Source organism: Camarhynchus parvulus, chromosome 2, assembly GCF_901933205.1.
Source record: "Camarhynchus parvulus chromosome 2, STF_HiC, whole genome shotgun sequence".
NCBI classification, from domain to species: Eukaryota; Metazoa; Chordata; class Aves; order Passeriformes; family Thraupidae; genus Camarhynchus; species Camarhynchus parvulus.
In genome coordinates this window covers 99,894,213-99,917,619 of record NC_044572.1, presented here as the reverse complement: position 1 = coordinate 99,917,619, position 23,407 = coordinate 99,894,213, and the positions used below count along the sequence as shown (strand labels likewise).

Sequence of the window (23,407 nt, the reverse complement as noted above, 5' to 3'; positions counted from 1 at the left end):
TTTTTTGAACACTCTTTCTAATGACTTACCCTTTACTTTGGAATTGCTACTGAATACTGTGGATGCACTCTTAAAGAAATGTCAAGAGATCCATATTTTTATCACAATATACTTTGTGGTTTCATAAATAAATCTCAGCTGTTTGTTACACTTACCTTTGATGCCAGCTCCCCAGGTCCCTTTCTTTTTAAAAAACCAGATACTTGAGGAAGTTCATCATTCCTGAGCTCAATACTCCATATATACTGTAATATTAGTAGTAAATTTCCATAAAAAACCATGAATGGTGAACTGATCATGGCGTATTTCCTTCGGTCCCGAATCATCCACAATGTGCAAGACCAGATCAGTAACACAAAAGTCAACCAGCTGTGATATGTGATGCTCCACGCCTTGTGGAAGGAGAAAAGAGAGGAAAAAAAAGTCCACAGATGGATTCAGGAACAGCACAGATGCAGATTTCCAGTTACACTTTATTCACATATTTTTATTTTCATCAGACTCTCACCCATATTAATCACTTATTGGACCAGCTAAAATAAACTGGTCCAGTACGTGATTAATATGGGTGGAGAACATGCAGAAAGCAGATTCTGAGGGCAAACCCTTGATGCATTAACTGCACTTTGTAAGCAGACTCATTGCTTCTCATTACACCAAACTAAAAGAGATGGAAAATAAAAATTAAAGTTTGAGCACAGAATTTTTTCTTGCGAAACAGCAGCAAAGAATTCAGAGTAGGAATGGCAAAACCAAATCAACGGGTACTGCATTGAAGGCCTTTGATAGCATTACAGAACAACATCAACTCAATACTCAATAGCTTTTGTGGAATCAGTTTAAAATGCAAAGCTATGGTGCGCACCCACCCAACCTGAAGAACAATTAGTCTACAGTAACTGTGGTAGATTACCTGAATATTCAACAATTACAGAACATTTTCTACAGCTTTCAAAATTCTGTTTTCGAAAACTTCTCTATTAAATACTGAAGAAAAGGATTTAGGGGGTTTAAGTGCTTTTTATCTACATTATGTTATTGATTTAGGACTAAATTTAGCTGTGTATCTGCTGCTATAACTGTGAAGCAACTGTCAATAAAGCATTAAAAAAATTATTAAACATTAAGATTATTTCTATCAGGTTAGCTCAGCCCTCCAGCAAATTGTGTCTTTTAAGGGTATGTGAAAAACACTGATATGCTACTTCTCCATCCTCGTATGAGGAAATAGCTTACACTGAGCTGTCTTTGGCTGTAGTATAAACGGAATTTCCATCAGAGCATACCACAAGAAAATTCATAAATTAATTTGGATCACATAAAATCAGAATATGTCATGAAGATAAAAGCTAGCACTGAACTACAAATAAGTTCTTCAAATATATGGTCTCCCTTTATAATAAGGGATATATCCCTGGGAATTAATTAAAAGAGAAACACAGACCTGGTCTGGTAGGTGTCTCCGCCCAAGGCAGGGGGTTGGAAGTAGATAACTTTTAAGATCCCTTCCAACCCAAACCATTCTATGATCCTTAGATCATAGAAGTACATGAGTTTAAAAATAGGAAAAAAGTTATTGTGTCAATATGAAAATAACTAACTACTTGCTAATATCTCAGAATGCATCAATCCAGATCCATATTTTGCACAAGTAGTCTGCCTTATTTACACAGGAAACCTTTTCTGTTAAAAGACAGCCAATAAAGTTTGAAACTTTATGCAAACGAGAGGCAGCCAAGGTAATTTGTTTTACTGTTTTTAACGCAAAATTGGGCCAAGAAGCTTTATGGTTAATTTCATCACAGTTGAAACTTCTCCAAAACAGTAAAAGCAAAGCTTGCATTGGGAATATAGAAAGACATCTAATCATTATGTGGAAACCTTGGTATAATGCAGCTCAAATATTTACAACAAGTAGGCTTAAAAACAAGCAACAGCATGAAAAGAGAAAGAAGGGTAATAAATAAAACAACATGAAAGTCTGCCTTGGCACAAAGTTGTATTTTCCTTGAGATCTTTCAGTGTCAATACAGGAAACCAGGCTTTACAGATCCTTTCTTCTCAGAGAGTCATTGGATGCATGCATTGCCTGAATTAAGAACCATATTTTTACAGTTTTCTATATCAGTATGACATACATTAATTTTAGAAGTAAATTTCTGAGTGGTGCAAGCACATGACAAACCTGCTTGGGCAAGAGCTTGGGAATCAATAGAAAACTAAGACACAGAGGTCTTCTGGTATTCAACAGACAACAAAGTCTGGGGTTCCCAGTCTTGGAAATGTGTTGTCCTATTTAAGGGTTTGTAACAGGTCTATGAATTATACATTAATAACCTAAAATGGGCTCAAAATTATGCAGAAACCATCTTGATATTTTTAAGCCTGACACAAAGACTTGCTGAAAACCAACCAATGAGACTACTTTCAGAAAAACATGGAGAGGACACTTTCATAAAATCAACAGCATTCTTTTTGTTGCTAGTACTTACCATCATAGCTATCAGAGCACAAATGTAGCTTTGTTTCATGATAAATTGAAACACAGAGACCAGGGCATGTAATTTAACATTTTCCTTTTCCTCCTGAGTAACTTCCTCTTCTTCTTCTTCTTCCTCCTCCTCTTCCTTTTCTAAGTAGAAAAAGAAATTCTTATTTGCAATCCATGCTGGTATAAAGAAAGTACATGCATCCTCTCCCGAAATTACTTTGCTTGCATTCACTCTGATGGCTACTGCAAATCACTGTGTTGGTGGGCAAAGCATTTTGGATGGTATACACCTAGAGCCCAGTTTACAAAACTGTTGTATGGGTATCCATCATTGCAAGATGACAGCATTATTTAACTTTAACAGGCCAAAGAGCTTACCAAAATGACAAGAAATGCTAGAGGCAGTGACTGGAGATACAGAATAAGAAAAACACATGGAAAAAATGACAATTCCTAGGCAATTTACTACCTGACACACCATCCGAGGGCTCCCACTTGTACTGTGGTGTGGAGTACACGTCTGCTTTGGCTGGGCCATTCTCTAGTGGCAGTGCAGGGTGGATGGTGTGATAGTCAGCAGGGTTCCCATTCACTGTAACCAGCAGCACCTGCCAGCACACCGGAGAGAGGCTCTGCATTTATCATGGCTCTTAGAGGAGTGGGACTCCTGTGTTTTGCTACTCTCGGAGTGCCAATGTTAAAAGAGGTTAACAAGCAGCTGCAGTTACTCCCCAGAAACTGATATGTTATACTCGTGTTGCATGCAAAAGTAACACTGAACAGCTTCCAAAATTTATTGTTAGGTTTTGATGTCATACCAATAGAAGTAACTAAAAATTCATCCTTCTTCTTAGGCAAACCATTACATCAGGATTTTCAGACTTCAGTTCACATCTGATTATTTCCAGTAGTTATTAAAATAATGGCTATAAATGACTTTCCAATTTGAATTATTTGTGGTGAGATCTATATTTGCAGCTGTAATAAAACCACTTGTGGCAATCATTGTTATTGATTGCACATTTTTGTCACTTGGTAGTTCTAATTCAACACTTTTTTCATTGTTTTATTCTTGTGACTTCAATTTCAGCCCTTGTGCTTGTTTGAATAAGGGCTCCAGCAATCACAACCATCAATATCTTTCCTATTGGCAGAAATTCGCATGCTGTGGGTTAGTGAATGGCAATACGTGCTCAAGACTGACTTCTGCTCAGGCTGTGAGACAGGAGCATATCTTGCTTGTCAAAACTATTCACAGGCATGTGCAACAGCCTGTGAACTGTTTCAGAATAGTATCTGCGTTATGTTCAGTCATATCCAGCTGCACCAAGTACTGGCCATGGAGCACGTTTAGATAAGCCTATGGATGCTCCTAAAATTCATCTTCATCTCCATTCTCCTGTGGGTGCTAAACAGAGGGGACCTTTCTGCTTTCAGAGTCTGCTAAGGTCCATAGCATTCAAGATAAATGGATCATTTGCTGTCTGTTCAAATAAAGACTTGGATTTTCTGTAATCTGCAAATTGAACTCATATGTGCTGTCGGTCATGCTTTAAGGGCCTCAGCATTCCAACACGAATGAAATAAAAAAATATAGCAAAGAAACGAAATCAAATTTAAAGGTGGCTTGCATTAGAAAGCATATTTTCATATCTTATTCAAACCCAATGAAATAGCAAAGATCGTTTGCCAGTTGGTACTACTACAAGCAGCTTAATTTCAAGTGATCAATCAATGGTTTCTCAGGGAAATTATTAAGGAAGCACAAGACAATTACATTTAGGATAATCAAGATTATAGGGTAAATGGCAGGCTAACCATAAATCTAGAAGTTTTACAAATGTCATCTAAGGTTTTATCTGTATGTATCATTGTTTGTATTTACACACATTGAGAAGAATTGCAAAATTACAAAGACTAGTAGTATACTAACATCCGATGGCTTGTATTCATCTTGGGTCATTGACAGAAGCTGCAAAAAGCAATGCAAGAACAAATTATTACAGAAGCACAGCTCAAGCATTAGTAAGACTGACTTCTTGAATACATGCATGCATACGTGCTGACTTTTGCAGATTTGCACCAAGAAATTCAGAAAGAATTCTTAAAAAGTCAGCAGAATTGTACAATACCATAAAATTGTATTCAGTGTGCCATAGCATTCACATAATTTTACTGTACGTTCCTGTAAATTTTAAACTAGAACTGAGACTGTTGCATTGAAATTTTGGATACTAAATCAAAGAATTAATCAGTATTGCATTATACTGATTAACTGCTTTCTAATGTCTTTCTAATGATCCAATGCTTAAAAACTAAGTTTTTAAACAATCATTAGAATTACTACAATTATAAAAATGGTTCCAACAAAATGGTGATGCATAAAATACAATACTTTATCCATTTGCCAGCTCCTTTCCCATTACTATTAATCTAGTGGATTTCTTGGGGCTTGAGTATATGTGGCTTGAGTATATATGAATGTTCATATGTCCCAAATTTGACAATAACTCAACAAATGAAATTTTGCAGTGCAGCTGGTGCAGACAGGTGGTAGAGAGCTGGACCCTTCCAGGATACTTTACACAGCTGCCTAAACTGCCTTGCTTTGGATCTTCAAGAAGGACAGCAGTGCACTTAGGAGAAGATAAGCTGGCAGTCCCCACTCATCAGTGACAGTGCTAATTAGTAGCTACAAGGCAGATCAGATCTTTACACCAGGTTTAGCTTCCTGACAGACTTTCTAGCTGGTCTGCTGAAACAGAATGGCCCCAAGCCAAAAGCCCAGTCCTACACTTCTTAAATGTCAAAACCAAAAACATGCAGCATGCTTTTCATTTACATCCTTACACTGGCTCCTGGCTTTGTTTCATTCATTTTTACAAAATATATTCCTATCCTACTCTGCCATGCAGCCTTGATTTTTATATTAATCAGATATTTTATCTGATTCATATAATCACACGTGGAGATCTTACTTGCAAGCTATGTAACACCACTTCCCTTAATTCAAAGTAATTGTGTAATGCAGAGACCCTTCCCCCTCCAGGCTTACTTTTCTCTCATCAGTCGTATAGTGGCTTGCATACCACAGACTGCGTCTCCTCTCTGCTGTCATTGGAATTGGGCTGCAGGGAATTTCTTTGTCATCTTCCCTGCTGACAGATTTCTCTTCATCAGGTGTCTGATAAATGACAACAAATGACAGCACTAGCTGTACCTCTGTAAATACAATCTTAGCAGAGGAACTAAAATTTCCCCCCCACCCTCCCAGCTGGTGTTCTCTCTCCAAAGCATGTCTGAAGCACCTTTTAATGGCTAATTAACCATTATTAGCCATATTAACCATAATTAGCCACCATTAGTGGCTAATACACTTGGTTTATGGTTGATGACTCTGAGATGACACTTTCAGAAACAATGACAGCTTTTCTATAACTGCTAGTTACATGACAACAGAATTACACAGACCTCCAGGTACTACATTAGTTTACCATATAATCATACCATAATTATAAACAAATACATAAAATATAAAACCCAGAAGGTGCAATGTCTAATTTTCAAGGTCGTGTATGCTATTTCAGCATCTTTGACCACTGTTCCATAATATCTTTGCTGACAAGCCAATAAGATAAGGACTTGACAAATGGAGCACAAGATGGGTGGAGAATTAGCTGAAGTGCCTTTCTCCAAGTAGGGCAAAGGCTCAAATACAAAAAGGTAGATTGCCATGAGTGGAGCTTCTCAGAGACTGGCACTAGGTCTAGTCCTATTCAAAACTCCCTGGATGGAATTGCACTTGCACAAAATTTGTGAATGACAAAATTGGTGAACTGGGAGGAGGTAAATGGGCCAGGAGAAAGAGTCATCATCCAGAGATGGGACCCCAAAAACTGCACGAGGTTTAGCAAAGATAAAGTCCTGCAGCTGCAATAAACGCACACAACAGTAAAGGCTGTGGACAGACTGTGTGGGAAGCAGCTCTGTGGAACAGGCTCTGGTGCACAGCAAGCTGAAAAAGAGCCAGCAGTGGACTGCACTCCAGCAGAAAGGAAGGCAGACATGTCCTGGACTGCATCAGCCAGAGTACTGCCAGCGGATCAAGGGATGTGATTATTCCACTGTGCCTGGCAAGTGTCAGGCCCTACCTGCCATGCAATTCTGGCATCCCCAGTTCGAGAGAGACACAGAAAATCTGGACAAGATCCCACAGAGAATTGTCAAGATGATTAGAGGCTTGGAGAAGCTGAAGGATGCAGGAATCAGGGATTTTTTTTCCAATTCACAGCAATAAAAGTACAGTTTTAGAGAAGACAAGGGTAGCCTTCTCACAGGGAGGCATAGTTATAGGACAGGAGGCTAATGACATAATTTGCTTCAGGGAAACACCTTCTGAGTATTAAAAAAACCTAAAAATTATATATATACATTTAAAAAAAAAAATTTTAATTATTTTGTTTCTCCTCCACCATGAGAACAGTGAACCATGCAAAGATTTGGTCCTGGAAAATCTAATCTGAAGCCCGGCTCTCAGAAGAAGTTGCTTCACATGACCTTCCCAAGTTCCTTCCAACCTGGAATGTCCTATGACTCTGTGATTGTCTCTAACCCACATGGTTTATTTCTCCATCTGAGATGGCAAATGTTATCACTAAGCTGAGGAGGAGTGCAAACCACAGTAGGTTACAGCTTCTCTTTGAGCCCTACCAGAGCCCTTCCTGCCCTGCTCCTCCTGAGCAGCAGCTTGCTGGTGGCAACTGTTCTCATTGCTTAGGCAAAATCCTCTGATGTAATACAAGAATAAATCAGAGTGTTGGGCAGAGGTCTGCAAAGCTACCCATGAGAACAGGACATCCAAACCTCCCAGCTCATTTTGAAACTCTCCTCATTCCAATCCTAGCAGCAAGGTCCTATTTTTTACTTGACTTAGATAAGCAATGACTATTAATTTAGTTTCACTTCTCAGAGGAAATGGTAGCACATTTCACATATAATTGTATATTTGTATTTGATAGCAAAAGGGCATTCTTAGCAAAACTGTAAGATGAAATAAACTGATTCTGTGCTTAAAATACTTGCCACTGCCATTTGAACTTTAATATAAATATGAACCATAAAGAACTGCTTATCAAAGGCATTTAGTTTGGCACCAGGGTGACAAAAACAATACAAAAGACCTAAGACACACACAATCATTTTACTAAGATATATTTAGCCTTAGACACAACAGGGAAGGGTGGGAAATCTTGGGGTTTTTTTTCTCAGAAGAGGAAGAAAAGGCAGAAAACACAATACTAGTCATACAAGCACAGCTTGTGAGAGTCCTTTGACTTGCCTAATTTTTTCAGTTCTTCCTCAGCAACTCTTAAATACCTTTTAATTAAAACAACTATAATTTTTTAAGAGGACTCTACATTCAACTGCTGTAGCTCTGCTGTACTATTGCATACCACTCACAGCACAGAATGAATGGGCTCTATTCATCTATTCAGCACCAGCAGTTACAACTGTGAGCTGAAATCTCCAGAGACAGATTGCTTTTTCTTATTTGCAGAGGTAGAATTTCACAAGACTCAATGCTAGAGCAAGTCAGGATCCAAAACAGCAAGCATAAGAAAAGCAAATCTTCCACTGCCACAGCCGCTTTGTATGAGTAAGATCCATTCAGAATCCCATATGGAGAGCATACACTGAAATTTCATGCATGCCATACTTTGGTACTGTGATGCACACACAAAAAAACTGAACTCTGAAACTGGAGATTTGGAGTGGTGGGTGTTTCTGTAAAATTCTTCATCACCTGCAGCATTTAGAGACAGTCTCAAGAGCATCTGTCTCAAAGACAATTCTTGCTGCCATCCAGGTGTAATTTTACTCATAAGAGGACCCCAAGATGTAATTCACACAAGAAAAAAAACCCCATCAGGTCTACATGTTTTACTCTGCTTTTAGCATCTGCTACATCAGTATCATATTTAGCTTATGCAATCTTTTTAGACTGAAAAAGTATTTATTTATTGTTTTGTTCAAAACAGGTTTTTTTGTCCAAGAACTTATTTTGAACAAAATTCCTAAGATGAGCCACTTCTTACTGACAGGAGAGCAGCATATACATAACAACTTCTTTACACCAAGCACCTCATAGTATTTTGTCTTTGCCATTTATTAAACACCAGGTAGGTTAGTAGTGAGATCCTAAATACAGAGTAACTTCAAAATCACTGGGGACTGAAAAGGCAGGTTACTTAGCCCCATAATGAATCAAATGCACCACAATTACACAAGTTTAAAAACATTTAAATGAAACCTAGAATTATTCTGGATTTAAAAAACTGAGAATGCAATCTACTGGAGAAAAGCTAGTAGGAGAAATTTTTAATCCTGATCTATGACACCACTAAACAAAACCAAAATGCATATAGACAAAAAAAACCCCGCAAAACCATAGAGAAGATGTGTGTAAAATACAGAAAATACAGTAAATTTTGTAAATCTCAGCATCTCTTTCTAATGACAAACACTTGCATCACTAACATCTTGTGCATCAAAAATAAGCATTAATGCATGGATACTCCTTCATTTACAGTGTTCTCTTTTCAAAGCATCTTTTATCTTTGGAGGGAAGCATCATTTCCCTGGCATCTGAAGTTCCCTTGGGAGTGCCAAGACTTGGTATTGCCTTTCCTGTAGCCATGAATTTGACATCAATGTTTCTTAAATTAATGTCTTTTAATACTTACTCTAGCTCAACTGCCTGGAAAGCATCTCTAATTTCACTTGTTGGCAGTTCTCAGAGACTGGTTTTAGTGTTTTATGGGAATATCTATCTCAGACACCACAAGCAGTCTAAAAAAAACAGAACTGCAGGCAAGACCACTATAGTTCCTCTCAAGTCCCTGTAGGAAATTGCAGCATTCACTCTCTCCTAGACAGAAAGACCCACTTCTCTCCACTAAAAAAGCACAGCAACTAACGTAGGTCCAACACCAAACTTTTAGATGGTGACTGTTGGATGAAAACAACACAGGTACTGGAAATCAATTCCCAGACTTGCTGAGATCACACAGCTCACACTAACTGCATTTCACATGTGGCTACTCCTCCGTGGGTAGTTCTCATGGTTTTATTCAGCAGTTTGTGAGATGTGAAGTTCTAGTTAACAGCCCCAGGGCTAAAATCATATTATTATCTGGAAATCTAATGTTTCATTTAAAAAGAGAAAAGAAAAATCTAACTTCCAGAAGCTGCAGCTGCAGAAAAAATCAAAGGAAAATGACCCTAAAAATACCCAATGCCAGAGGGTACTGGACCACAATGATATGACTTCAGAAAAGATAATATTAAGAGTTCTGGAAACTTAAGACACAATTTTTTAACAGCTCAAGGTGATGGCTCTGGCATCAGTCACCTTTTGAAGCCCTATATATGTAATCCCCAAATACCAGACATCTCAATTCAGAGGTGATGTATTTTGATTGCCTTTTTAAATGTTAAATGGTTACATTATCCATCATATAAAGAAATACCCTTAAAATAAGAAAACCTCCAACATTTTTACTTGCCTCTACAAACTCCACTAATTCACAGCAGAGTCATGAGTATTTTCATTGTGGTTTACTGCACTACTAAACCTCGACTTGAAAACTCCCATCAGGTCTCTGAGGATCAGGAAATTAATATAAGTAATGCCTAGGATCATCCTTTTTATACTTTCAGTTTCTAAGCTTTTAAGATACCTCTGGGTTCCCATATACCCATTTTCCTCTGAAACTGGAAGTAAAGGTTTGCTTTTTTTTTCTCCTTGTTCTCTTGCTCTTAAATGAAACCTGGGATTTTCACTCAGGCACACAGGAGGAAAGGTTTTAAGAAAATTTTTCTATATCTTTGATAAAATTACAAATATGTGTTCTGTCTTACTTGTATCCTGTGCCAAAATCCTAGCTCTGTTCTGGCAGACAAGCCTTAGGTGCTGGCATTTCACTTGATAGCACCTAAACTTGAATCACAGACTCGGAATCATTTAGGTTGGAAAAGACCTTTCAAATTATTGAGTGAATCAAGTCCAGCCATTACTACATATCAATACCTGCTTTCCAAATCAAAGCATTAATGCTCTGCCGTTGCATTCTTTGCATAATTGTCCCAGTGATTTTAAGAATAATTTCCATGTTAGATCAGACTCTTGGAGAAACTGAGTGAAAAGACCAAATTCAAAGTACCACCTTGCACTTGCTGTCCATTTCCCTTAATTTTCCTAAAATTTTGCACCTCTGTTAGTGAGCATCTGCCCTGGCCAGTCTCCCAGTCATCAGTCATGGGAAGAGAGAAGGAAGTTACCCTTTCAATGGGCTCTTGCAGCCAGAGACGAATGAGAGTCGCGAGGGTGTAGTACATCACCAGCAGTAAGATTGGGTTAGCGTGGTGATACCAATGTAACTTTTGGTTTTTGATGATCATCCAAGTGCTTGAGCAGTTTGTCTGAGTAAGAGAAGTGACACCAAACAACCTGTGAACATAAAAAAACAAAGCAGCAACATTAGATAATAAACACCAAATCTTAAAAATGTTTAAAAATATTTCAGAGGGCAACTTTTGCATATGTCTAATACCAACTGCTCTGTTCAAAAATAGCACCTGCCATCACATCTAAAATGCAGAGCGTATTTTCATTCCACATATTTAGTAAAAAGAAGTGGGTTTTTACAATTACTTTTCAACATGAAAAATGGGAGTATAATAACATTACATCTACTATGTCCAATGAGAAAACTTGCAATAATCTGCTCCCCATAGATCCAGAGCTACAGAAAGTGGGAAGAGAAAATCTGGCTGCAAGTCCACTTGGCAAATCACAGCAACATGACATTTCAGAGAGATTTAGTAAACTGACGTGTAACACCATTTCAGTCACCCTGCCAGGACACAGCTGTAAAGTATATCTTCTTGGCACACTGAACAGTTTACTGGTCTTTTCTTTTAAAAAGCTAATAATATTAATAAATTGTTATCTGGTAATGCCAATGTTTAGAAACATACAGGGCTCTACTGAACTCATAGCTTTTGTGAATAAAAAATGAAAATATTCAAAAAGGTTATTGTTTCAGATAACCAAATAATTGAGGGAAGAAAAAGAAGAAAAATTAATTAGAAGTATTATTATCAATGACATGAGATATTTGATGTTTCTGGAAAAACTGGAATTACACAATATTGCAAAAAACCAACTTAGTATTAAAAAAAATTCCCAACATTTTCAATTTAATACAAGACGTTGGATGCCAAGTAGATGTGTTGAATACTGAAACAAAACTAATAGGAAACAATAATTAATCTGGCTCTTTCATTATAAAATAGCTCACAGAGTTCCACAATTAGGGCATGAACTACCAGTAGCATGTGTCAGTACTCATTACAAACATTTTGTCTATTGACAAAAGCTTTTTATACCATAATGTCAGTGAGAGTTTTCATTTTTTACCAAAACAAGGTCTAAGAGACAATTAAGATCTTATTGGTAGAACAATAAATCCCAAGCTATTGTTCCTCTGAAAAGGTAAACCAAACACATTAATTAAAAAAAAACAAACCCAAAACCAAAACATGCAAGAATTCCTGCTGGGGGATTTAATTTTTAAGAGTGTCTAAAAGCTTAGTTCTTCCTTAACCTAGTAAGATCCATCAACAAAAGCTGAATTAATACAAAGAGTGAGTACAATATTCAACAGAGATGTGCTGCCTGAAATCTGCCTTTGGATGCTGCAAAGTGCAAATAGTATACCTGTTCTTTACTGGGGATTTGCTGCATAGGCATAATAACATTGACTCACAGAAGGAAAGCTCCATAGCATTTTATTAACCAATCTATCAGCACTCACTTCTCATTCTGATTGTCAACAGAGGCCAAAGATATAAACTTTAAGACCTTTCAGAGCTGTTGGGTGGATACGAGGTTGGGGAAAAAAACCATTTAACAAATCCTGCATACAAAGTAAATTGCTGTAATTTAAATGAGCTGAATGAGCTGTGCTTGGAGCTGACTCAGACACAAACTTCCACAGCATCCAAGAACATTTGGAGTTGATGTTACAGTTTGGCTCCATCTGGGTGAAATTCACACTGGATTGTATTCTGTTCATATTTCTATCAGCATACAGGAACATCTTGTTTGTCCGCTTTCCTCTCTCCCACTGACTTGTCATTTTTGCTCATCAATGATCAGGGTTGCTGAGTTCCTATCAGTTGCTGAGCTCCTGTTAGTTTGATCTTTTACCTCTGTTTCACAACACAGTTCTCCATCTTTGGTTTGTTTTAAGCTTTTCTATGCAAGCACAGTATGATTCACCCTATTTCTGTCTCATAAGCATCAGAATCAGAGTGAAATCCAATTCTTACTGAAATGCAAAGTCTTTCCATTGACAGTTAGTGATGAGCATTTCCTACAGAAATGAGGGAAAGTTCCTGATGGCTTTCAGAACCTTCTGCCAAGCAGACATGACCTTCATATCACATATTCCATTCCTGTAGTATGTTTTATAATATACTATAGCTAGAAAGCCAGATCAACTTATGTTTTACTTTTATCTCCACTGAAAAGAAAACATTCCACATAATCCTAGTAGCTAGGAAATTTTATTATGTTTCAGTTATATTCTCATTCTCTTAGCTTCATTTGCTGGCTCCAAATAATTTGTACCTTATTGGACTTAATTCTGCTCCCTCCTGGTCCTGCATTCAGCAAATATTAATAAGTTACAGCACATCTTTTCCCTCTAAGTTGCCACATGGCCAGCAATGAATTTTAATGTATTTAACTTAAATTTATTCAATGTATTTTGCTTTGTCTCATAAAACATGGATGTAGAGGAACTGCTCCTCATTTCTGATTTCTCCTTGGGCTTTGAGACTTGTTAGTCACAATGTACTCCACACAACCTTCTCTGTTTATCACATTCAAAATTCACTGTTTTCTTGGGAATGCTCATTCTGGCTGTTCTGGCCTCCAATAATGCTACAAGTTGCTACTCACTCAATATTTATACTTCATCATTATCCTCAAAGAGGACTGCTGGTGCAGAACATTTTTCAGAAGAATAGAGTCATCTTCCCTTACACAAAGCTTCTGATTACTCAGGGATGGCTGCCATAAAATGTATAAGCAATACAAATTAGGGCATTATTCAGTTCTGCATATTTCATTCTGCAAAGATCTCTTTACATTCAGTATTGATCCCAACCAGCTGTGTCTGAGTCCAACTCTGATCTTGGTGTGACTTCATCTTACCCAACATACATGTTTGCCATCAGTAAGCTCAGAATGAGTCTTGAGTGGGAGAAACCCACTACCAAACAAGTCAAGTACTTGTGTGCCTGGATACAGGATATAAACAAAACAAATAACGAGAGACTTGCTTATTAATGGATATATTTGGGTTTCCAAAAGACTGCATGCAATGTCATATAAAATGGAGGTTTGCAAGATGTGAATAGATTAGCATTTCTACTCTTGCAAGGAACTAAAGCTGGGTTTTTCAAAGTCCTCACTGGTATTCTGAAAAATGCATAGCAGAAATAATTTGGAAAAAGTTATAGAAATTATAAAAGGCCAAGAGGAACTTTAATGTCTGACTGAGAAATGCCCTGAGATTGCAAAGTGAAAAACAGTTCTTAAAATAAAGGTGGCATCTTTTTGTCCAGTTAACATTCTATAAGCTTGTTTTCTTGGAAAAGATTCCTATTGAATCTGTAAATCATCCTTCTAGCAGATGTACTTTCATCTTTCATGACTTCCTGACAAAGCTGTAAACTGTGACCATACAAAATTCCCACTTTCTACATTAGTCTAACATTAAAATTCAGAAGACAAATTTCAATTTCACTTGAAAACAGAAAAACAAATTCCTGTTGCACCCACAGTAATTTCCCCTAAGGAACTGTCAAAGTTACTAAAACTCGACATTGCTAAAACTTCTATTTCATGCAATTACTTATTGCATTAATATATTATAAGAAATGGCATAATTACTCACGGTACTACATATGAACAAAAAATAGCTATGTAAACAAAAATATGTTTCATATACAGAATTACCAAAGCAGTCATTACATGTCTGTTAGATCTGTGAATTTTATATTCACTAAAGTTATTTGGAATTTTTTTTTTTTAACATATTTGTAAGTTCAGATCCTGCATGTGCTCATGTTTTAGGAGTTGACTTCAGGCAAGCATTTGCCTTGTAACTTTCAAGTCCAGGAAAGGAAGTAATAATTCTGACTTCCTGCACAATATAGGACACCCAATTCTTCTATTGAACAACAATCTTGTGGTTGAATAAGAGTTTATAGCCTAGAACGGCATCCAATCTTGACTTCAATTGATAGAAAATCGTCTACTGTCTCTTATTCCTTTTCATGAGTTTTAGCTTCTGTAATAGTTTTGTCTAGATGAGATTTCCAGTTGCTGCATCTTCCTACAACTCTGTGCACTCGTGCTCACAGTACTTTCCACAACACAACAGAGGAGGGGGCAATTTTTTCTATATAATTTATGAGTTTGCATGAAGATTACAGCTTGAAGAAAATGTCTGCATCAAACTGCTCTAGGAGCTGCATTTTCTGATTTAGCATTTAATATTATAGGATGCTTTTTTTCCATTTTTTTTCTTTTTTTTAGGCCAGTACCTATTGCATGGTTATTCCCAGCAACGGCATCAGAACATTTTAGTGTGCTGGGCTGGATTTGCGCGATCCATCCTTGTAGAACTTCTGAATTTGTGTTGGATTTTAGGAACTGTCTGAATATTTATTTCATCTGGATATCTTCTACTGCATATTTATTTCACTCTCCTCACATGAAAGGAGATGAGAGTGGTGTCTGCAAGTCAGGGGTAGGAGAATGAAATATCGAGACTGACATTTGAATAGCTGAGCCCTAAAACTGAGATGCTAAAAGTGACCAAATGAGAGAAGAAAAGGGAAGAAGAGTAGAGTAAGCAAAGAAGAGGAGAATAAGGGAGGGCAGAATAAGGGAGGAAAGAGAGCAACAAATTCTGTAAAAATAGGCAAAAAATAGTATATTTGGAGAAAGTGGTGGTGGTTATTTTTTTCTTAATAAATAATTTTTTCTTAATAAATAATTAATATTATTTTTCTGGGGCAAAAAGGACTGAAAAACATAATTCCTACACAATCCTCCTAAAGGTCAGGAGTTCCCTTTTCATACACAAACCATCCTGTTGAGTTTTCTGTACTTGGATGAGAAAGCTACACAGAAGTTAAGATTCATAAACTCATGTCCATAATGCCTCTTCCAAGAGAATGCTATGAGCCACTCCACTCCTCCTCTTTGGGCTATGTGCCTAAAGCAACACATGCCGTTGGAAAACACTCAGCCAGCTCTGTGGTACCTTCAGACCCATCCTGGCCTTCCAAAAGGTCATTACTCCCCAGGCTATTGGCTGGGAATTCAGACCATACTGGGGCTACTGCTCCAGGGTACACTGAACTGACACCACATTTTTACAGAAATAGCAGAACACTGGGAGGAAAGAGGTGGAAAAGTTGGCTGAAATGCATTAGGCATCCCAAAGAATTAGGGTTAAAGAGAGCAGAAGGCATTTGGTTTCACATGGCTTTTTAAAGGGAAAAAAAAAAGAATGAATGGAAAAGTTGGCATTTGTCTTTCCACATCATGTTATAAAATTCCACAGAGAAGGAGTCGATCCTTCATGCCTCCCCTTCAGCTCAGCAGGACAACTGTGTAGGGAGATACAAATCTCAGTTCACAGCTGGACTAAAGTCAGGAAATGTATCCATATTGGAGTGATACAAGCTTTAAAGAGCATTGCAAGTATTTTTAGTTCTAAAAAGCCCTAGACCCTGCTTTGGTTCAGACTTGGATAATTCCGAACTGGCTAGATGGAACTATGCCATATTAATGACCATACAAAAAGCTGACTTTTTGGGTTGAGGAGCATTATGATAAATTTTAGCTTAACAGTTCAAAACATTTTTTTGTATTATCTGTAAATGTACACTAAGACTGGGATTGTTTTTCTTCAGCATGTTGCTATCCCAACGCTGTAATACAGGCATACACATAGTGAATGCAGACTTGGTAGGTAAGTAGATCGTTCTAACTTTTGTTTTAATGTCATCAAATTTCTATAGCTCTTTAGCAGATGTCTTATGTCCTTTTTTTTTCTACCAAGTTTTGGTTTTTGGTTTCCATAGCTTCTCTTGGATCAAAGCTTTTCTGGCAATGACAAAACCAGCCCTTGTGTATCTCCCACCTTCTTCTGAACATCAGTGACTTTTCTTTTAAAGGAAAACTAATTTCAAATGCACATCTATTGCATGAGAAACCTCATGAAAAAGTGAGTAGTTTAAAACTTGTGTGCTAATATAATCTATATAATGAGGACAGAGAGAAATTATGAGCCATTAATCAGGAAGCTGTAGAGAAAAGAGATCTTTAAGGGTGGTGAGTTACATAAAAGCTTGCAAAACCTGTAAACACAACACAAATCTTAATTCAAGGAGAAAAAAAGGACCATACGATCAGTTGCAACAGAATCACTTTGCTTTCAAGTTCATTAACAACTTTAAACTAAGATGGTAAATAGTATCTACTCTATAGACTGTTTTTTGTTTTGAAGTAACCAGATAACCACATTTTCTCTAAGACTGTGCGATTGGAAGCTATTAAGAAATGGGCATCTATTAAAAGTGACCAAACTTCAGAAATTAAAATACTTCACATGTCTGAAATAAAACAGCTTCCCTAAGGGGAATTTAAGTTTAAACATAAAGACTTGTGAGCTCTACATCACATTTCTTCCAATAATTTAGCTTTGTACTGACTCCCTATTACAAAAAGCTTTCATTGCTTTAGAAGCAATAATTAGGTCATTGACCACTGTTATCACCAAAAATGGGTGTGGGTCTATTAATCCCTTGTTTGCTGAGACAAAATCCATCTTCAAAAGCCTTAAATGAGGATTTCTTCTCTGCATTACCAAATCTTCCCATTATCCATGACACAGCTCAACTTTGCTCTGAGTTTCTAGTGAGCATCAATATTGACCTTGCTCCTTTCAGTGCATCAGCGAGCTAGAAAAGCAGCATGTTGCTGTAGTCTTTGGGAGCCTCTGCTGGGATTCCAGAGGCTCTCATCTGATGAAGAAATGCACTGAAGCAGCGATTCCAATAGCTTTTCATTCCAATCAGACATCTGAGCATCTGGCACAGGGAGGACTGCCAGACAGGATAGCAAGAAGGTGGTGAAGTGGGAATAAACGTGCAGGAGAAATTGCTTTAGGACTCCTGCCTGATACCTTAGCTAGAGTGACTCCATCAACATGATGGGCCAGCACTGTCATTGCTTTGATAGCAGCAGCCTGGCTAATATTTAAGTTAGGCGAATAGAGTTTGTTCTCAAATAAAATCAGGCAAATAGTTTGGTTTTTTTTTTGTCACTAAAATCAAAATATTTAAAATGCAGCAGGGTTTTGGAGTTTTGGGGGTTTTTTTCCAAATAGTTTCAGCTATGAACTAGGGGCAACTCAGGGTTTGTAGCTGAAGGATGGAGGTTGCAGGAGTGAGGCAGCCTTGCCAGGATGAGAGGATGAGAGAGAACAGTCACCCCAGCAGAGAAGGCTGGTTGACACCAGTGATTTCCCAGTTGCTCATCTTCCTCATGTACACACATATTCCCTGTGACCATAAGGCACATGAAAACCAACTAATACTGAACAGCACCAGCTGAGTATGGACAACACCCAAGCTGCATGGAAAAAATTAAAAATATTTAATGCTCATTTGGACTTTCTACTCAGAGGTGAAAGTAATGAGAAAACAGGCCCAGGATGCTAAGGAGTCATGTGGAAAGCATGGGAAAGCCAAAGGCATGTTCAGAAACATCCATGGACACAAAGGCCCTGTGAGAGGGTGAACTTGGACGCTCGAGCACAGAAGAGAAGGCACAGCTCCAAAATGGCACAGCTTAACAATGACATGGTTATCAAAGGCTTTCTGTGCAAATCAGTGACTGAGGCTATTGTTTTTTCAAAGTGAATTAGCTGAGCTGCTGAAAGGAAAGGAGCCAACAGCCCCACCTCAGAAAGTCTCTCACAGGCAGAAGGGGGGAGAGTCTGCTCCTAAAACTCAACCAGTAGTGCAGACCACAGACAGCCTTGTTGTCCTAAGCTCAGGTGCTGGGTGAAGAACAGAAGAACTCAGGTAAAACTTCAGCAGGAGCCATTTAGGAGGAAGAGACAGTGCTCAGGTAACCCCAGTGAGCATCAGCATTCAGTGGGGTGGTGCTGACCAGAGCATGCAAATGACCTGGTACAACAATTAACCATGCAACTGCCTAAGAGCTTTACTGCTACCACTTAGAGTGACATGTACAGAAGAACAGAAATTGTTTTAAAGTGTAGCTTCATACTATTTTAACTTTGAGGCAACTTGGTCTGTGATCTAGGATTCAGACAGCAGCCAAAGGCTTTGTGCTTTATTCCAAGTTCTGGCTATCTTGGGAGGGTTATGTGATTCATCTAACTTCTCTGTTAGGGAATTTTTCCACCTCTGAAAAAGGAGTGATGATACTTTTCAGTCACATTGGGGCAGCCTGCTAGGTTCAGTGATGCATGCAGAGGATAAAGAGATTTTCCACTTACTCAGCTGGCAGTGAAACAGGTTGAAAAAAACCACAAGAGTGATGGATACCTCCATCAAGAGGTTCTGCAGTAGAAAGTATGAGCAAAGAAAATATTCCTTTTTAGCAGCAAGTGCACTAAGGCAGAAATAAAAGCTATGATTCCCATTTGGCTTTAAACATAAAAAGAAAGTAAAATAGCAGGATATGGAAAAGAAGATAATGGGATAATGAACAATAATGCCCAGGAAATGTTTGGAAATTGCCCAGTTTCAAAACGAAAGTGGTATAACAGCTGATTTTAAATTGGTTATAAATTGAACATGATTGGCTCAGCTTTTATCAGCAAGTTCCAAACTTCAGCTAAATGAGCATAAACAAGAGATTAAGCACTTCCACTCTGTGAGTGTTTAGAGAAACTGATGTAGACTGATGTAAACTGATGGACAAGGACTAACTCCCCTGTGTGTGCTCGACTCATGTTACTCGGGACTGCACTTTTTACCTCCAAGGAATGTGGGATGATTCATTTGTCAGTGTTGACACACCGAGCTGAAAACACAGTGTTAAATATTCTTCATCACAATTTCTGCTGATGCCAGAGTATAAAGGTCATTGTTCTTGAGCAGACCTCAAGAAAACAAGTTTGTAAATCCAAGAGAAGTTTGCTAATTACCATCCACATCTCCTAACACCACAGAATAATAGGAATACAAACCTGGTAGGAGGAGAGGGTTTTTTGTCTCTTTTCTGTCCTTGTTTTCAAGCACTTGAACAATGATCATAAAATGCAGATCCGTGTTTTCCAGAAAACACGAAGAGAAAATTAAGGGGTCACTTTTTTGCAGTCAACCTTTTCCTGTCCACCCAGGAGAGGCTGTGAGGGGCCAAGAGTCTGTTCAAGTGTCAGTGCTGGGACTGGCCACTTGCAAGCCCATGGTGTGTATGGGGGAGTGGAGTGATCTGTCTCTGTCTCGCCCTACCCATGAGCAGAGCTTCTGCTAGCAGGGAGGTGCGCTGCTCACAGAAGAGTCAAAGCTGCCTGAGAGTGTGCAAAAGTGGCATGGCTACATCATCAGACCGACCGCATGACCAATTCAGGTGAATCAGAATCAGCAGGCAAGTCTATCACAGAATATCAGCAGCTTTAAAATCTTTGTCACTTCCTTCTGTCCCTCTCACCTCAGTAGTTCAGTGCATCCAAGGAAGAGCAGCCTCTGTGCAACACACAGCTATCTGGATTCAGGAAACATTGAAGAAGAGGCAGTTCACCAACATTATGTCACACGACAATGGCTGATTTTTATGTTTGCAGCTTACACTCAATTTTCAAATGCAGTGTGGTCATTGTTGGGAGTGCTAAGGTTCTCCTCTTCCCACTAATGAGAACCTGCCGTGACCAGGGCCAGCCCCACCAGGCTGCCAGGGGTCTCACCAGTGGCAGGCTCACCACTGCAGCAGAACACAACTGGGAAACCAGTCTGTCCCACATGCAGAAAACAATTGTTTTTAAAAGGTCTTAGTACATGTCTCAGTTTACACCCCTTTCAAACCCAGTGGAAGACAGAGAGGTGTAAATCACCTGGGGTGCAATGTCAGTACCATAAATTAAGTTGTGCCTGCTTATTCCAAGGCTAGATTTGGCACTTGATGCAGCAGGGTGGTGATGGTGAGTGCTGACAGCTATGCCATGGGGACAGGAAGGACTGATCTCCAGGAAAATTGCTGCTTACTATTTTCTCTCTTGCCTTTTCCTCATCCAACCTTTCATGATAAAGGGAGCCCAAATAAGGCCACCTCATAGTTTAGAAAGAGATGATAATAGCAAGGATGATTATTGTCTGTTGTCCACAGGAGAGTGAACTTGCATTTCTAAGCTATTAACAGAATCACTCACTTCCTTTCCAAAAGATTTTTTTAAATATAAAGAAGCTGAAGTTCTGAGAAAGCTAAAACATTCTAAGTAGAATTAAACCCTAAAAAGTGGTACATTATAGAGCTAGTATGAAACTCTGCTGCAAATTTCTGTAAGAATAAGGTTAAATACCTAACATCTCTCCCTCGAGAGAAATTGTGGCTCTCTAATCAAATCTGGTCATGGTAATCATCAACATGATGGCTGGCCTGGTATGTTTTGGAGCAATTTCTGCAACTGCAAAGTGTCCTTTTGCTGATAGAGGATGATGGAAACAGACAAGTGCAGTGCAGTGCCTTTACATGGCAAGTATCCAAGGGTCTGGCCTCTGTCCTGGCAGTGCTACTGCAGTACCATGGTCAGAAGCACCTAAAAATACCAGGCAGAAGGCATGAAAGCTACTGCAGCCAAAGGGCAGCTCAGTATAGCATACATAAATGAGCTTTAAATACCCCATCTTTTCAAACAGTAGCTTGTGACCAAGTCAAAAGGCAACCCCAAAAACCTCAGTTTCCTACAAGGTTAAGAAAATTCTGCCTCTCAGAGGTGAGCCACCTCTGATCCCAGGTGCCAGAGGGTCTGCAGCAAGGATTAGCAGCGGCTGCAGCTCAGGTGAAACATGCTGCCCAGCTCTTGGCTCCAGTGGAGCTACAAAAGCAGCAGCAGAGCAGGAGATCAGTGCCTTGCCCTGCAGAGGTAATCAATCAGCTACATCTCACTATGTTGGCAATATCTGCTCTCCTAATGAGATTTTATTTGCAAGGTTAGTGTCTAACTTAGGAAAAATATTACAGCTGGATCTGATCTGACCCTGATCTGACAACTCCAGGAACATTTTTGAGACAGTGCTTAAGCATTTATAACCCTGGTTGAACAGAGTATCTGGACTACAAAATCCAAATCTGTGTCAAGCTTCCAGGGAAGTCCAAAGGAAGAATTTTGGATGGGACTCTGCTCAGATTAATCTGAAAACAAACTGAATATCCTAAATCTACCATCTGTAGCCGATATCTTTTCTCCAAAAGTAAAAGAGTAATTTAAGTAGGCTTATTATTAGTCACTGTAAAACCTATTTTAAAAGTCCTGCTTAAATAGATTTATAGAGATCTTTCAGATTAAAATTTCCTCTTGAACAAAACTCCTTAGACTAGACTTTCCATCTCACTGCAGCAAAGCAATCCGTTGTGTAATTCCAAATCCCCATTCACTTAAGAAGCTGTGAAATAAGGTACCACTGTGAAGTGGATGACACTACCTGGACTCCTAGGTTTACTTCATTTTGTAAGAGAGATGCCTTCTATAAATGAAACCAGTTGTATTTAAACTATTTGGAACATTACTTGCCTGAAAACTACAAGCAAGACAGACCTAAACTATAGGAAAGCACATAGCTTTTAATTTACATTGGATTGCTGGATCTTTAAATTAATATGCTTATAAGCACAGTTTTGGACAGCAATAACTCTACTGACTCAGGACAAACCTTATACCACTGGACTGATCCTATTTCTTCATGTTGGCAAGGCCTTATCATTTCCCCAGAATTATACTCTTTTGCCAAAATAAACAATATCAGGAAGAAAGAAGGCAGCAATCTGAAAAATGGTGAACATATTACTGTGTATTTTTTCAGGCTGTGATACTGTGTACCTAATTTCTAAAGTAATTTTAGTTCATTGACTTGTTTTTACTAACTTGGGTGAAAATAATTTTATTGTAGAAACATGATACTGTCTGAATTTTGCTTTAAATTGATACTTCTTGCTATTTTTTCCCATCTTTGCAATATTTGCATATTGCAATATTTGAGAGGTTGCATCAATTTGCAATATTGATTTGCTGGCAGCGTGCCTACCCCTGATACACCAGCTATATTCAGACTTTTCAGTACACTGGGCATCTTTCAATCTGCAGATCCCAGTGCTCACTCCATGGCATTTCAGCATGTTTGTGTTTATGACACTTCTACCTGCACATCACAGATCCAGACAGCCACAGCAGCAGATGTGAAACTTCCAGGACAGCAATACCTCCATGTCCAGTAATATCATTCTGGCAAGTACTTAGGGCTATGTTATTACAATATCCTATTTTGGGGGGTGAAGAACTTTGTTTGCACAATCTCCACGAGATTTCAGGGCAAAACATGTAAATTCGCCAGATGTCAGGCTATCCCTCCCAAGAAAACTGCTTTCCTCCGGTGACATAATTCAGTCACTTCTTACAATCACAAAATGGTGAATTTTGAGTTGAAGCGTTCTTGAAAGGAAGGAACAGCTGAAGGATGATGCAAGTCTTAGCTGAATAATACTGTTAACCTGAGAATTTTCTGGTTTGTTTGGGT

At 38.5% G+C, this 23,407-nt stretch overlaps 1 protein-coding gene across 4 annotated transcripts in view; it reads right to left on the bottom strand.

The window, feature by feature from the left end:
• PIEZO2 (piezo type mechanosensitive ion channel component 2) overlaps nucleotides 1–23,407 on the bottom strand; it is a 286,587-nt gene that overhangs the window by 89,068 nt on the left and 174,112 nt on the right. For 3 of the 4 annotated variants that reach the window (XM_030967574.1, XM_030967591.1, XM_030967599.1), the window contains exons 8-13: nucleotides 10,832–11,000; nucleotides 5,547–5,675; nucleotides 4,425–4,463; nucleotides 2,961–3,099; nucleotides 2,493–2,632; nucleotides 156–392 (exon numbers count right to left, since the gene is read on the bottom strand). In XM_030967574.1, coding sequence (XP_030823434.1) covers nucleotides 156–392; nucleotides 2,493–2,632; nucleotides 2,961–3,099; nucleotides 4,425–4,463; nucleotides 5,547–5,675; nucleotides 10,832–11,000 — 853 coding nt within the window. The remainder of the gene's footprint in view (nucleotides 1–155; nucleotides 393–2,492; nucleotides 2,633–2,960; nucleotides 3,100–4,424; nucleotides 4,464–5,546; nucleotides 5,676–10,831; nucleotides 11,001–23,407) is intronic. The other variant, XM_030967583.1, reaches the window with a different exon arrangement.